The 14,703-nt window shown below is 41.1% G+C and overlaps 1 protein-coding gene across 1 annotated transcript in view; it reads left to right on the forward strand.

The window, feature by feature from the left end:
• The window catches only part of GLP2R (glucagon like peptide 2 receptor), a 28,170-nt gene extending 20,873 nt beyond the window's left edge, over positions 1-7,297 (forward strand). Inside the window, exons 11-12 of the mRNA XM_074847213.1 lie at positions 4,321-4,362; positions 6,962-7,297. Of these exons, the coding sequence (XP_074703314.1) occupies positions 4,321-4,362; positions 6,962-7,297 (378 nt within the window). The remainder of the gene's footprint in view (positions 1-4,320; positions 4,363-6,961) is intronic.
• The last annotated feature ends 7,406 nt before the right edge of the window (positions 7,298-14,703 follow it).

Here is a 14,703-nt window from a genome sequence, read left to right on the forward strand (position 1 = left end):
ACTGTTAGATGCTTATATTTGCTGCATTCCTAGTGGTTAAAGGACTTTTGGTATTTTCTCCCAGCAGTAAAAAGATCACTTCTACATTTTCCTCTCATGCGTCCCGAGATTTAAGTCTGCAATGTCAACACCTGTAAACATGTGTCTCATATCTACTACCCCCATATCTCTATAGGGAGCTATTTTTCCTCCTGGTAATCATTTCAGCTTGACCAACAGGAGAACTCCTCCCATTTTGGTTACAAATAATTATGAAAGGAGACTGCATAAAGTTCAAGTCCTTATGGGATTCCATTTATAAATTCTAAGAAAGATTTTAAGAGAGTCTCTTTTTGATGCAATTGCCATATATCTAGTTCTCTCAGAAGGCACACAAGGTAAATCAGGTAGCAATTTAGCTTTCCTGAGCAGAGAAGGAGCTTTCTTGCTGTCTTCTGAAAGAACTAGGCAGTTCAGGAAGTACCATCAATTCATCAGGTGAAAGAGTAACAAACTAGGTTCATTCCTGCAATACTCCATTTGAAATGTCTGTGTAGGAAGCTTTTCTACCCCCTAAAAATCATAGCTATGAGAATGTCTGTCCTCATCCAGAGTTTGGGCTCCATTTCCCTAAAGGATGTTGTTCATTCACCGTATCTGAAAAGTGACACTATGGCCTCATATATGTACACTCACAATAAGTACTGTACTCATGAACAGATTTCTAGACCTAGGAGAAAATTTGTCAGAGCAGTCACGCGGGTGGAACAGATGGACTAGCAGCTGCAGGTGGAAAAGAAGTTTCTCACCTATACATTCAGCAGAGTGTTTTAGAGATGTTTCTGTACCTGACTGCCCTTCAGTCACCCTGCCTTAGTAGCACATAAGTAGGAAGAAATGAAGAAGCAAAGGAATGAGAGTGTAGCTCTGGCAGCTCTGTGCCTTGGCTGCAAGCATGAAGGTGTGAAGGAGCCACACTCCATTACAATGGTCAGTCCTAAACAGTCCGAATTCCACTGAAACTCAATGGTGATTCTCAGGTAGCCGCTTATGCACAAGTGTACGTGTGTTTCACTGTAACTATTTACTCTCCAGTTTACAAAGGATAGGAACTAGACATGACAGTCATTCTGTAGGCACAAAGTACTGCTGTCTGCTTCAATCCGTGTTCTGCAGAGTTGCTGAGTAATGACTTTTTGAGGTAGTACTCCTGTTAAACTACCTGCTGAGAAAAGCTGCCCTTTAGCCTTGTCTTCCTGTCTTGACCTTGGTCAGGCAAGGACAGCAGTTTCCACGTCTCCTTTTTTTAAGGAGGTATCCAGTGATATCTCTGGCTAGAAGTCCTTACTACTCACTACTTTGATGTATGTCTGCCCTGTTCTACAGTCTGGGACATGAAGTCATCAAAGCATTATTGCACTTTTTCCACAATTTATGGTAATTCTTGTTTTTAACCAGTGCTCTGGCATATGTATGCATCAGTGTTTTGACACTGTTCTTGAGGCTCTAATTAAATATTTCCACTACATCTTGAGGGGAAAAATGTCCAGGCAAGCAGAAGAGAATTCACGCAGAGCCACCTCCCTACGGGGCCCTGCTGACATGGTGTTGGAGTACATGTTCCTCAGTTAGACATATCCTTACTTGGAGAGGTTGTAGTTGTCTAGATGTTATTTTAAGAAACACAGAATCATTTTAAGTGAAAATTTTGTTTATGGGCTTGTACAAAGAAATATGATATAGAAGATAGCTTACTCATCCCTGCTAGAAAGCACAAACTTCATTCCTTTCAGAGGCACATGCATGCGCTTGGCTACATGGCAGCTTTAGAAGCAAACCATATTTTCAAAATACCCAAAGATCTTAGACAATGTTTATTGCAGATTCTCTTTTTTAGCTACAGCATTATTTGTGGAGGGATTAGCAAAAAAAGCACATAAACTGTAGATAATTACATTTGTTTAGTCTGCAAATCTTCTCAGTAGTTTTTAAAAGCAGTTAAACTGTTTTGTTAAAGAAAAACAATTACATCTGGGATCTCATCTGGAGGTTTTAACCCAAACATTTTCAAGGAGCACAAAATTAAATTCTAAATACCGGTTCTGCTGTAGATATGAGGCTTCTTTGCTTTACAAAGTGGAGCAATCTAAACATCTTGGCTCACTGGTGCATGCAAGCTGTTAGCCACAGGAAAAAACACTGGTTTCTGGTGGATAAGACCCAGCTATTTATGAGAAATTTATCATGTTGCCATTGTCAATAGAACTGAAGAACAGTTGTAAGGCTTACACATGCATCTATCCTTTCCTATTGGTTATTATGCTAATGAATATTTCTTTTGTATTTCTGATTCTTCTTTTTCCCTCACACTGTGATCATTTTAAGAATGTGTGTCTTAGAAGTCATGTCAGATGGCAAAGATTTCTAAGTTCCAAGTATTGCAAAAAAAATTAATATGCGGAAGCATTAAAGAAATCAGGATATAAAATGAACATCAGTATGAATAATCAACTGAATTTTCCACCTTCTGATATGATCTTACAGTGCTTCTGCCTGTCACTTCATGTTCTGATCTTGCAGCAGCAGTCAACTAAGTTCATATAGGGATTTACAAACCTACAGTCAACACAGAGGTGCCACTAATATTCACAAAGTTCTCTCCTAATGTGGTGAGTTTCTACATTTCTGGCACTGGGTATCATTAGGCTTAGAAGTCAGAGGACTTAACAGCACCATGTAGGTTAGTTCCTATTTCTGCTTGTGGTGCCCGTGAGGCCAAATTTAGAGCTCATGCTCAGGACACAAAAAACCCACCCAACATAGACATTTTCATGGACTTTTCACCCAAAAAAGAAAACTGTCTCCAGATATAGAAGCAGTTCTGCATAAAAAGTTGCTCTTTAAGCTATTAATTTAAGCTATTAAGCTATTATTTGGTTTTATCCATCAGAAACTCTCTCCATGCTTTCTGACTCACCTATATGTACTATTCTAAAATTTATCTCCATAGTAAAATATAATCTATTATAGACTCTAACAACCAAATATTTTGTGATGTTTTTTACATATTTCTGTGAAGTAATTCAGATGCAGAGAATTATTTAAAATTTACATTGATAAATGATATGTCAAAATTACCTATATCTTGCTACCATAAGCCAGGTGAAGCATGAAATACAGTAGAAACAAAATACACAGAAAAAACAATTGTGATTGCTATATTCTCTTGCCCCCATTTCCACTGGGGTGGCAGATAAACTGTTCTTTTTCATACCTACTGCACATATGCTTAAGGAATTAATGGCTCCAAACCTTTCTGGATTGCTAGAAAACTACAGTAGGCTCAAAATGCATTGGGTTAATGCTAGATGTAATAAAAAACATTGAAGCTGCTGTGTATGTGAATTTCTTTTTAAGCTTTTCTGAGAAAAACAGAAACATTTCTGGAAAAGTATGAGTATGAAAATGAATGATGTCAGCTGTGCTATATATGGTTATGACACCTTTTTACTTGTGATATGAACATTGCCTTCGGACTGATAGTCAACAGTATTTGTTCTCTTCATCACAACTTGTGTCATAGATATGTTTAGACATACCAAAAGAAGTGCATTTCCTGAAGCAACGGTAATAAATCCGCATATCTGTGTCAGCCTCTTAGGCTGAGATGCATGTATTTAAGATGTTTTGATCTGAGATCAAATACAGACAGAGAGGAGGAAAATGGAAAGAGTAATTTGGGGGTTGGTTTAAAGCAAGTTTTATCTCTAGAATTTAAATTTTATTTAAACGTGTTTATTTAAATCCATTTCAAAGGAAAAATGGCAAGTCAAAATAGCCATAACACTTAATACAGCTGAGCCTTAAACTATCACTAATCACATAATATATCACTAATTTTTAAAAAGCACCCAAATGAGGTCCCTCTCAGTAGTCTCATTTGCAAATTCAAACAAGCACATGGATAATGAGATCCCAAGCTGCATTTTTTTTTGTTTTACCATATTGAGAATTAGCAGCAGCCACAGTATAACAGCAGTAATTTGAAAAAAGGAAAATTATGTGGTAGCAAAATGAAGATAACATGGAAGAGCAAACTGGGTTTTATAGTCTCTGTTCTTCAGCATCTGCACCAAATGTGTCCTACATTTGCTAAGGCACCATATGAAAACAAGTTAATGGGTACTTCAATAATAAGTAAATAAAGGCAACTACTTTCCTTTTTGAAAATTAAGAAGCATTGTTTATACTTATGGCTTTAACATTAATGTCATCTTTAAACTGAAACTTCAGGTATTTCCTGTACACTAACTTTTACCTCTTATTGTCTTTCTCTTACAGGGTTTTTTTGTAGCAGTTTTATACTGCTTTGCTAATGGAGAGGTAAGAGACAATGCTATGAGACACATTTTTAGTTGATTAGTAAAATATATTAATGACACCAAGAAGGGTGAACACACTAACTAGCTCTGATTATTCAAGAGCACGCATGCATTCTTTTGAACTGGTATAACTGTTTTGTACTAAGAGAACAGCAAGACCTCTGACAGGTTTGGGATTCAAATGCAAAGTATCTCCACTGAAGCCTGAGTAGTACAGCGCTGTGAAGGCATGGATACCCTGGGGTGTCTGAAATACCAGTAGAGGCTTATGGCCAGCCATGTAAACCCCACTCCTTTAATCAGATCGAATCCCAGACTTCATGTTTGGCCAGGCTAAACCCTCTCTTAGTTTACTTACTCGAGCATGTCCAGAGAAGGGCAACGAAGATGGTGCAGGGTCTGGAGCACAGGTCTGATGGGGAGCGGCTGAGGGAACTGGGGGGGTTTAGTGTGGAGAAGAGGAGGCTGAGGGGAGACCTCATGGCCCTCTGCAACTCCCTGAAAGGAGGGTGCAGAGAGGGGGGATGAGTCTCTTGAGCCAAGTAGTAAGCGATAGGACAAGAGGGAATGGCCTCAAGTTGCACCAGGGAAGGTTTAGACTGGATATTAGGAAGTTTTTCTTTACAGAACAGGTAGTCAGGCATTGGAATGGGCTGCCCAGGGAGGTGGTGGAGTCCCCATCCCTGGAGGTGTTTAAGAGTAGGGTCGACATAGTGCTGAGGGATCTGGTGGAGTTGGGAACTGTCAGTGCTGGGTTAGTGGTTGGACTGGATGATCTTCAAGGTCCTTTCCAACCTAGAGGATTCTGTGATTCTGTGATTCTCTAAAGCAACCAAATTTGGGGTGCTTTAATATTTTAGACAGCAACATGTTGAAAAAAATAATTTAATGCATGCATTGTTCAGGACATCCCTAAGCTTAATGTGGGGGTATTCCTTGTCTGGAAACTGACTCCTGCTATGCCTCAAGGCACAGCTGGGGATTCAATTTTCTCCATGCCAGGATTTAGGCAGATCCGTGATGGCTCTTATGCAAGATGACAGCACAGAAAGCTGCTGCCCAATGTAGGGTGAAGACTGAATTCAGACCAGGTTGCTCAGGGTTTTGTCCAGCTGAGCTTTCACCCCCCCCAAGGACAGAGGTTCCACCACCTCTATGGTCCTTTGTTCCAGTGCTTCACTGTACTCAGGAGCAAACATATTTTCCATATATTCTTTTAGAACTTCCCTTTTTGATTTCAATTTATGATCACTGTCTCTTGTGTCCCTACCAAACACCTCTGCAGAGTGACTGGCTCCATCTCCTCCATGATCTCCTCCTAGGCCTTCAGTGTGAATAAGCCCCACTCACTCATCCTGTCCTCATAGGGCAAGTGTTTCAGCCCTGATCTCCGCTGATAAGTTCAACACAGTTCTTTTACTCAGGGCCCAAAATTAGATGCAGTATTCAGAGGTAGTCTAACAGTTACTGAGTAAAGGAGAACAATCACTTCTCTTGATCTACTGGCTCTGCTCCTGGCCATATACAACCCCGTGCCTTCATCACCATCACAGCTGCATGCTACCCCTGCCTTATCACACTGCCTTGTTACAAGCTACCTCAGAAAATTATGTTATGTAGACTGTGGAATTAATGTCACTTAATTTTAAATGTTTTGTAAGTTGAATCTCACTGTCTGTACTTCCCTTATATTTCATCAGGGTGCAGACTTCCACTACTTGCAATAAAAAGACACATATCAGGTGTCAGTAGCACTTCAGAGCCTGGCACAGCCAGCTGGTATGGTACACACTACACTGAAAAAGGTACATGAATTTGGACTCGTTGTTAAAGGCACCAGTGAAACAAACAGATAGGCTTTATACAAAAGGTAGGCCATAGGTTCCTAATATTTAACGAGGAAACCTGGAACAATTTTGGAACTACTTAAATAAAAAAGAGAGCTGGCACTTGTCTGCAATACAGGAGCATTTGTCTAACATTTGTGAAGGGCACAGAACTGCTAGCATCTCTCATCAGCAGTTAAAAGTTTTTTGGCCTTCTACCTCCTGGTCCAGCTGAGATTGCTGGTCAAAGGGCCTGGTGGTGGAGGAAGGGCATGTCCTGCTCCTCCGTCTGTAGTGCTGGCTTGGGTGATGCAAGGCAGCTGCACACTCAGTGCTGAGGATTTAAGGCAGGCTGCCAGATAAGAGGCTTTAACAAAACAAATCAGATGATATCCAAGCACAGCACTCCAACAAAGCTGCATGGTGCTCATTTCCACAGCCCTTGGGCTTTCCTCATCCTCACTTCATCAGGTTATAAACATGAAAGTCACTTAAGCTGTCACACACACGAGCATTAAGATCACAGTGTATCAGAGATTCAGGGGCTAGGAAAAACCTAACTTAGAGTGAAGAGGACGAACTCTTAAGACTGACTTGGCAAACAAGTCTGTTTTTACACCACAAGAACCTTGCCAGGCGTGCGGTGCACCCCAAAGGGGCAGGAAGCTCAGCACTTCCACAGTCCCTCTCATTTTACAACTAGCATTTTGGTCAGTGGACCGCAGGGTGGTCACAAGACATCACCGTGGACAGACTGTTTTCTTCTCCTCCCAGGTGAAAGCAGAGCTCCAGAAGCAGTGGTCCCGCTTCCTGCTCGCAGATTCCTTTGGCTGTAAGCTCTGCTTTCTTGGGGAAAACATAAAATACCTTCGGAAATGTTCACAGAAACAAAAAAACCAGCACCTTGGCAGCAAACACCACTTGTCCCTGGAGGCAAGTGAGCCCTGGGGCATGCAGCTCCAGCAGGTGCTAGTGAAGCAGAGGACAGATCTCAGCCCAGAGACAGGATGTACTCTCCCATCTTGTCCACGGGCAAGCATGTCAGACAGCAGCGAAGAAGTCACCACTGGAGAGACAACTGAGGAAGTCTTCGAAGAAAGCGAGATTTAGAAAGCTGTCCACTAGGACAGTCCCTTTCAACAGCCACAGCATTTTGAAAGACATTCTCTCACCTCCAGATTGTACAGATCTCTGGGATGTGCAATGCAAGGAGGAAGCAGTTAGTATTTCCATTGTCCCAGTCTTCTTGATCTGACAAAAATGTTGATCGGGATGTTGCTAAGCTGTGTGGCTGGGGTAGAAGAATTTTGCTAGATCAAAAAATGCTTTGAGTTGACCAGTCTGGAAGATAACTTATAGTGAAGGAGATGTACACGGGGGAGCAGGATGTACTCTGGAAATGAGTAGACTCTGGACACACACATTGTGTCCCAGAAGCTTCATCCATGCTTGACTGCCATTCGTTGTTTTTCTCTTTCATATGTGTGTTTCATAAATAGAGATATGTGTGTAGAAGAGTTCTCTCTACAGATTGAAGTCATGCCCCATCTCAGACCAAACCAGACACGTTTTGTTTAAGCAAAATGAAAGGATTTATATGTACTGGAGGGGGAAAAAAAAAAAAAAGCTTGGGAAGAAACACACTTTTGCTTGCATTTTTGAACATTTTCGCTTAAAGTTTAGTGCTGGAAATGCCATTATGAAATGAAAGACCAAAATGTTTTCTTTTGAAAGTGCCCAAATGAAATGTTTGGTTACAATTTTTCTTTGCTTATTCTTGTTTTCACTATTTTTTTGACACAAGCCACAGATTTTGATGCATCTGCAGGTTTGCCCTACCTGTGGCCCAAGTGACAAACTAGATCAGCAGTAAGTGGTGCTTCCATCTTCCTCCCCGGGGACTCGAAATGGAAAATGACATGCGATTGTGTCAGCACCCGAAGAATATTGTGAAATCCTTCTTCCAGCCTTTAACAAGAACCATGATGAAATTTTAATTGGCACATACAACTCACCCAGAGATCTATGAAATTCAATTAAGTTTGTTTATATTCTGTGAGCCAGTTTCCAAACTTGTGAACACAAGCCAACTGGCATATCGAAAGGAAAAAAGAAAAAGGCAACAGAAAGATTGGCAGGCAATATTTATCTACAATATAAGTGTATACCTCAGGCACACACACATGTGTAACTATCTAGCCTGCAACTAGTTACATAGCATTTGTTATGACTTTTTCCTGTACTTTACTGGCAAGCACTCTGTTTTAATTTAAATGCCTGCAAATGTAATAAAACCTATCCTGGGCAACTGGCTCTAGGTGGCCCTGACTGAGCAGGGGAGTTGGGACCAGGTGACCTCCGAAGGTCCCTTCCAACTTCAACCAGCCTGTGATTCTGTGAAAACACTGTATGTCACATGAATAATTTTCAGGTCTGCTCATGGGCTCTATTCACGCATCTTCTCTCCACCAGGTGCCAACACTGTGGCTGTCCTTCTGGCTTTCATTACTTCTACATCTCCCCATGGGGTGGTTTAGTCCTTAGCCCCCTGCTGCCAGATTTACAACTGCAAATGGCACTTTTTGAAATAGGTTGCCTACATCTTCAATGTGTTGTTTGAGCAGACTAGGTTTATGCAGCTTGTATAACTTACCAACACTTATAAAAATTATTTATCAGTCTACATGTAAACTTTACCAGTTACGATATACTGTTTTCTTGCAAAGAACGTTCATTGACTAGCACTAGGTCAAGAACACATTTGGTCTATCACATTCCTGGTACTTTTCAAAAAGTATTTCTTTTACAATTCTACCAGTGTTAAAATTTAATCTGTTGATTCAATACAAGGTTGTATATTTTGGTAAAATATTAATAAAATGTAAATATTTGATCCATTTTAAAGTATATCTGCAGTTTTAAAAGGCTTTTTACCAGAATATGCACTCTGCTTATACAGCATTTTACTGCAGTGGATTTCTTCAGCACCCATTACAAGCACTAGACACTATGTATCTGTGAACATACCTTCTCCAATTTAAAGACGACTGATTTCTTCTAGAGCTGTTGCTTAATATATTAAAAAGCTTGAAGTGGTTTAGAATGCATTTTACTTGGGTGCTGAAAATATGAAAATTGTAAGATTTTTACTGTATCTTGGTAAAATAGTTTACTTTTTAATTGCATTTTACAGTATTTCAAATGGTCAAGAAACCAGTTTTCTGTGCTCTCAACAGCAGTCCCTGCTAGGGGAATTTCCCCTCTCTATTATGTGCACGGTCTTTTTGACTCTTTCAGTTTATAAAAATCAACCACTTTTTTATAAGCAGACCCTGGAGGCCTGATAAAAACAATCACCACATGGATTCCTTCAGAAAGCATGTTTGTAAGTATATGAATCAGCAAGTTTAATCATAAAAATATAGCATTATTTATTATATCACTAAAGTACAGAAGTTGTTACATCTGGATGGCCTCACACACGATGTGTCTTTACAGAAATATTACAAGCTCATTGGTTCCAAATAAAATATTAAGCAGTTTAGAAGACAGCAGCAGATTCAACAATTCAAACATGTTAGCAGAGTCAGCAAAAATAGCTGGCTGTCCTCCTAGGAAGGTGAAGTCTGCAGCTAGGTATGCGCCCAGGATTTTCCTTCTGTTCTTTGTGGAGCCTTAGGGCTGCAGGAGGGACGCTGCAGCCAGAGGATCTGATAAGAAAAGCTGCAGCAGGTCCCTGGGATGTGAGACAGAAGCCAGACAACCTGTCTTACCAGTGCACAGACTGTAGAGACAGAAACAGTTGGGAGAAAGGGCAAGAAACATGATCTTGCTTTGATGAAATAAGAGCTGGAGGAGACAGATAGACCCAAACTGGTGTTTGTTTGCAAGTGATATTTTGTGTAAGTTACTTATCCAGTTCGCACATTGATTAATTATCAGACAACAAAAACTTTAACGTTAGCCCAGGGTTCTATGCTTGTGTAGACCTAGTAACAGGATTTTTCTCTTTATCAATCCATAGCTCACCTTTACTCCCCAGATTTCCACTGCCTTCACTTTATGAGAAAGGTTGGTGTGAACTAAAGGCTTCTTCCCTCTTGAAGAGAGCGCCCGTCCTCCCATGGTCTTGGCGAGTATGGTCTCTGCTGAGTCAGTCCATTAAGTAAGACAAGGTAGGATATTCATGCTCAGGACATCAGAGACAACCCACACTAAAACCTGACTCCCACAGCTTTGAAGTTGCTTTTGCCAAGGATCTTGCTTTCCAACAAAATTTTCATGATAAAAAATTGAATAACAAGCCCAAAACAGCTTGTGGGGTTCAACAGAGCTTTCCCATTACATGTAGTGTGGTAACTGATCTGATTCGTATGAATATCAATCTTAATAATCTGCTATGACATGTTATTAATTTTTATGTTTTACTACATAAAGCACAACCTTCCAGACACAATGGCTCCTCCTATGGTCAGAGATGTCAACTATATTCTAATTATTAATGTGTAATTACATTCTTTGTTTAAATATATTCCTTCTACATACCAGGGTCTGGGCCTCAAAAGCTCAAATAGTAAAGCACAAACACTCCAGTCTGCAGAGCTCTCTGTCAGTTATGCATTGAAGTCAATAATACTGGTTTGTATTTTTTCAAATATGGAATAAATCCAGTAGATTAAGAGAGATGTGCCAGTTCTGTTCTGTTTGATGTGCTCACTTCTTAAGGTACCAAATATGAGTAAGGCAAAGAGTCACACAAGTGCCACTTCATTGAATCTTATGAAAAAGGTAAGTTTGGGAAGGTTGGATGTCTGGGCAACACTCCAGTGCTAATGTTCTGGCTTGTTCCAGGGCAAATATGAATTAATATAATAACCACTTTAATAAGTTAATTTACAACTTTAATAAAATAAACAAGTAATGTATCCTATGACAACCTGGTCTTAAACTACAGTCATCTGTCCTCTATGATATTGAGACTGGGATGGGAGGTGGTCAGTCTTAGCTACTGACCAAATTATGGCATAGCAATGGTATCTCTACACCTCCAGTCTCAAGTACAGGAGATGAAAAATGTGATGCTGCACGTCTGGGTCTATTTGGGTGTCCCATACAACTGTGCCTGATAACAGTACTGGAGGAAGAGAAGTCCTACCAGCAGGCATGTACCTTCTTCAGCAGTTTTGATATTCGTGAGTGCTCAGTCTTCAGTGGAAATTGAAGACAACATTGAGTGTGTGGGACAGCAACAAGATGAGAAATGCCAAACCATGACATACCTCCTCAGGAGGCTGTAGGCCACAACTTCCTGGGCATAATGTCCTCACCCCAGGCTGATGTCAGATTCTTTACCTGCTTGGTAGAGCAAACCACTTCCACTTGACTAAATCTGCATTTTGCAATCTGTTGTCTCCTGGTTCACCCCTTCGATACCCCTCTAGCACCAGCACCTGATGTTGCTGGCAGTCCCCATTGCAACAGTCAAAGTTTCTCTACTGGCACTTTCACAACAGCCTGATGGCAGAAGTTTCATTTAGGGACTTGGGGTGTTCTCAGTTCACCAGCTGTCACCATCTTTGGGTCTCCCATAGCACTTCTCACTTCCCTAGCTAACCCAGCATTCCCATCTGCCATTGCTATAGTGGCTTATTATTTGGCCAGGCACCAGGTTGTTAGGCAGGTTGTATATATGCCTTAACTTTGTAGGAATTGTCCTTCCTTTCAGGATACAGCTTCTTCCTTTCATTTGCTTCAGGAATTTTCTTACTTCTTCCCATCAGTCTCAGCTCCCAGTAAGAGGAACTCTGTGATCTGTATAATTCTTCCTGACATTAGTACTTTTTAAAAAATCAAAAATAGATGATAATAATCATCTTTTTCAGCTTTCATAGCAACCACAATTCTGGATATTTAATTATTTCTTTTCAGCCTGCCATTCTAAATCTCATAAACTATCTGTTCTGCTAAATGTTATGTTTAGGTATCTTTGCAGTCATTCCTGGAGCCACAGAACTAGTGAGAAGCAGTTGCTTGTCAACTGTCATTGTAATTAGCTGCAGGAAATTAAACTGGAGCTGCCACATAATCAGACCTCAAAGGCTTGAAGGCTCAGTTTCCTTGTGTATCATGTTCATCACATTGTAATGATTATTTTCTCCCATCACAGCCAAATTGTCACTGCTCTCCCTGTTTGCTCTTCAGCTTGTTTCTTCATATTCTCTGGAGTCAGCTCTGATTCTAAGTCCAGCAGCATCTCTGCCGACACTGTTGAGCAGCAGTCCTGGGCTGTTCACCCTCTCCCAGAGACTGCCCTCTTCCACGTGTGTATCTGACTCTCTCTGGGGCTAACTGAGGGTCCTGTCTACCCAGCATGCCACGTCTACCAGATGCCAAAGTCTTGTTTGATTTTACCATGTTCCACATGGCTCCTTTACTCACAGTGTCGCAGTTTCCCTGCCAGAAAACAGCATGATTTTGCAGGGAGTTTGTGTTTGCTTGAATGTGGAGAGCTGACCCCATGTGATGAGTACCCCTGACCACAGCACCACATGGACCACATCAACAGCAGAGATGATGAGGTTAACCAAGTGCTTCTGGCTTCCTCTCCTCCTTTGTGTTTAAGGGGTGGTGCTTAGGTCTGGCTCTGTGTAATGCAGTCTGCCCTCCTGCAGAGTCCTCTCTTCAGGTAGACAGTGCAGCTTAGCAAAAAGGTTGCTAAACACCACCTAGAATAACTAAAGAAAGCAACAACAAAAAATTGCACTAGGGTTAATTCTTCAGGTTTTTCCTGCCTCCTTTGTCTCACACCACCATCTCGGGCAAGTAGTCAGAGTTCAGGGGTGAAAGGAGGCAAATGTCATTTCCACTTAAAGCTGCCAGTATGTGGTTTAAGCACACTCACATCTGAATTTCATGGACATAATGAATAGAGGACTGGGACTCGGGATGTTTAAATTTTACACAACATGACTTCTACCTTGCTGGGTAGATTTGGAAAAGTCACGTCAACTCCATGTACTTCAATTTCTCCTTTGTGAATCAAAAGTGACAGTAATGACTGCTTGTTTAAAGCAAGGGAGTAATGGGGTCATCATTATTATTTATTACTTAATGCCAAAACGTCAAAGATTCAGGCAAAAAATATAAAAGTCCAAAGACAGGCTAAAATATAATACTTCATTTTTTTTTCTCTAAATCTTGTTATTTCCAGACCAAACCCCTGCTTTAGGTGGTTTGATGTTTTTGTATTAACATTCTTTCAGTAGCATCCCTGAAGGTAAGAAAGGGGAGGTTGGTTGGTAATAACTCAGGGTTACAGCTATCAGGAGTAGTAAGATGGCAGGAAAGACATAGCACAAATCTTTTTATTTGTACTTTATAAGGAATAATTAATGCACCTAAAGGCTTAAGCTTTGAGGATTTGGGGAGATAGACAAAAATCTGAGAGGTGTCTCCGCAGATATATTGGCTGCTGCATGCTCTGAACACTGCAAAGTAGGACACTTGGCTCTGATCCCTAGAATAGTGGTACAGGATGGGAAGGAGCAGCAAGGAGCTGTGCAGCCTAAATGATTTTTCCCCTTTTTAAACATTTGAGTATCACTGAACTCAAAATTCCACAGCACAAAAAAATCACAAAGAGTAACTGCCTTAATTCTCAGTCAACACATTAAGTTGCATTGTAGTTTCTTTGAAACTCACAGTCAGAGATGTTGCTTTCCACCTCCCCTCTCTACAACCTGAGGGTTAACTTGTGCACTGGAAGAGTACTCTGTGCTTTGAAGCCCAGCTGGGTGAAGGCACCTCCTATGCCATGCTGTGAGTTAAGAACTGCTCAGGCAGATGTCTGTGCCTAGTGCCAGAATTCTGTTGGCTGGTTCCAGGACACCTAGGTCAATGTTTGGAAGCAGTACATGAACTTGCAGAGGTGTGCAGACTCCTGAAGAATCTGGAGAGCACTAGGTGTGTCAAGGATGGGATTCACTCAAGTGTACTGAGGGAACTGGCAGAAGTGCTCTCCAAGCCACTTCCAATCACTTATCAGCAGTCCTGGCTAACCAGGGAGGTCCCAGTTGACTGAAGGTTAGCAAATATGACATCCATCTACAAGAAGGGCTGGAAGGAGGATTCGGGGAACTACAGGCCTGTCAGCCTGACCTCGGTGCCAAGGAAGGTTATGGAGCAGATCATCTTGAGGGCCATCACGTGGCATGTACAGGACAAGCAGGTGATCAGGCCCAGTCAGCATGGGTTTATTAAAGGCAGGTTCTGCTTGGCTAACCTGATCTCCTTCTATGACAAGATGACCCACTTAGGGGATGAGGAAAAGCTGTGGATGTTGTTTACCTGGACTTTGGTAAAGCTTTTGACACCATTTTCCACAGCATTCTCCTGGAGAAACTGGCTGCTCATGGCTTGGATGAGTGTACTCTTTGCTGAGTAAAAAAACCTGACTGGATGGCCGAGCCCAAAGAGTTGTGGTGAATGGAATTAAATGCAGTTGGTGACTGGTTACA

The sequence above is a fragment of the Strix aluco genome, chromosome 21, assembly GCF_031877795.1.
Source record: "Strix aluco isolate bStrAlu1 chromosome 21, bStrAlu1.hap1, whole genome shotgun sequence".
NCBI classification, from domain to species: domain Eukaryota; kingdom Metazoa; phylum Chordata; class Aves; order Strigiformes; family Strigidae; genus Strix; species Strix aluco.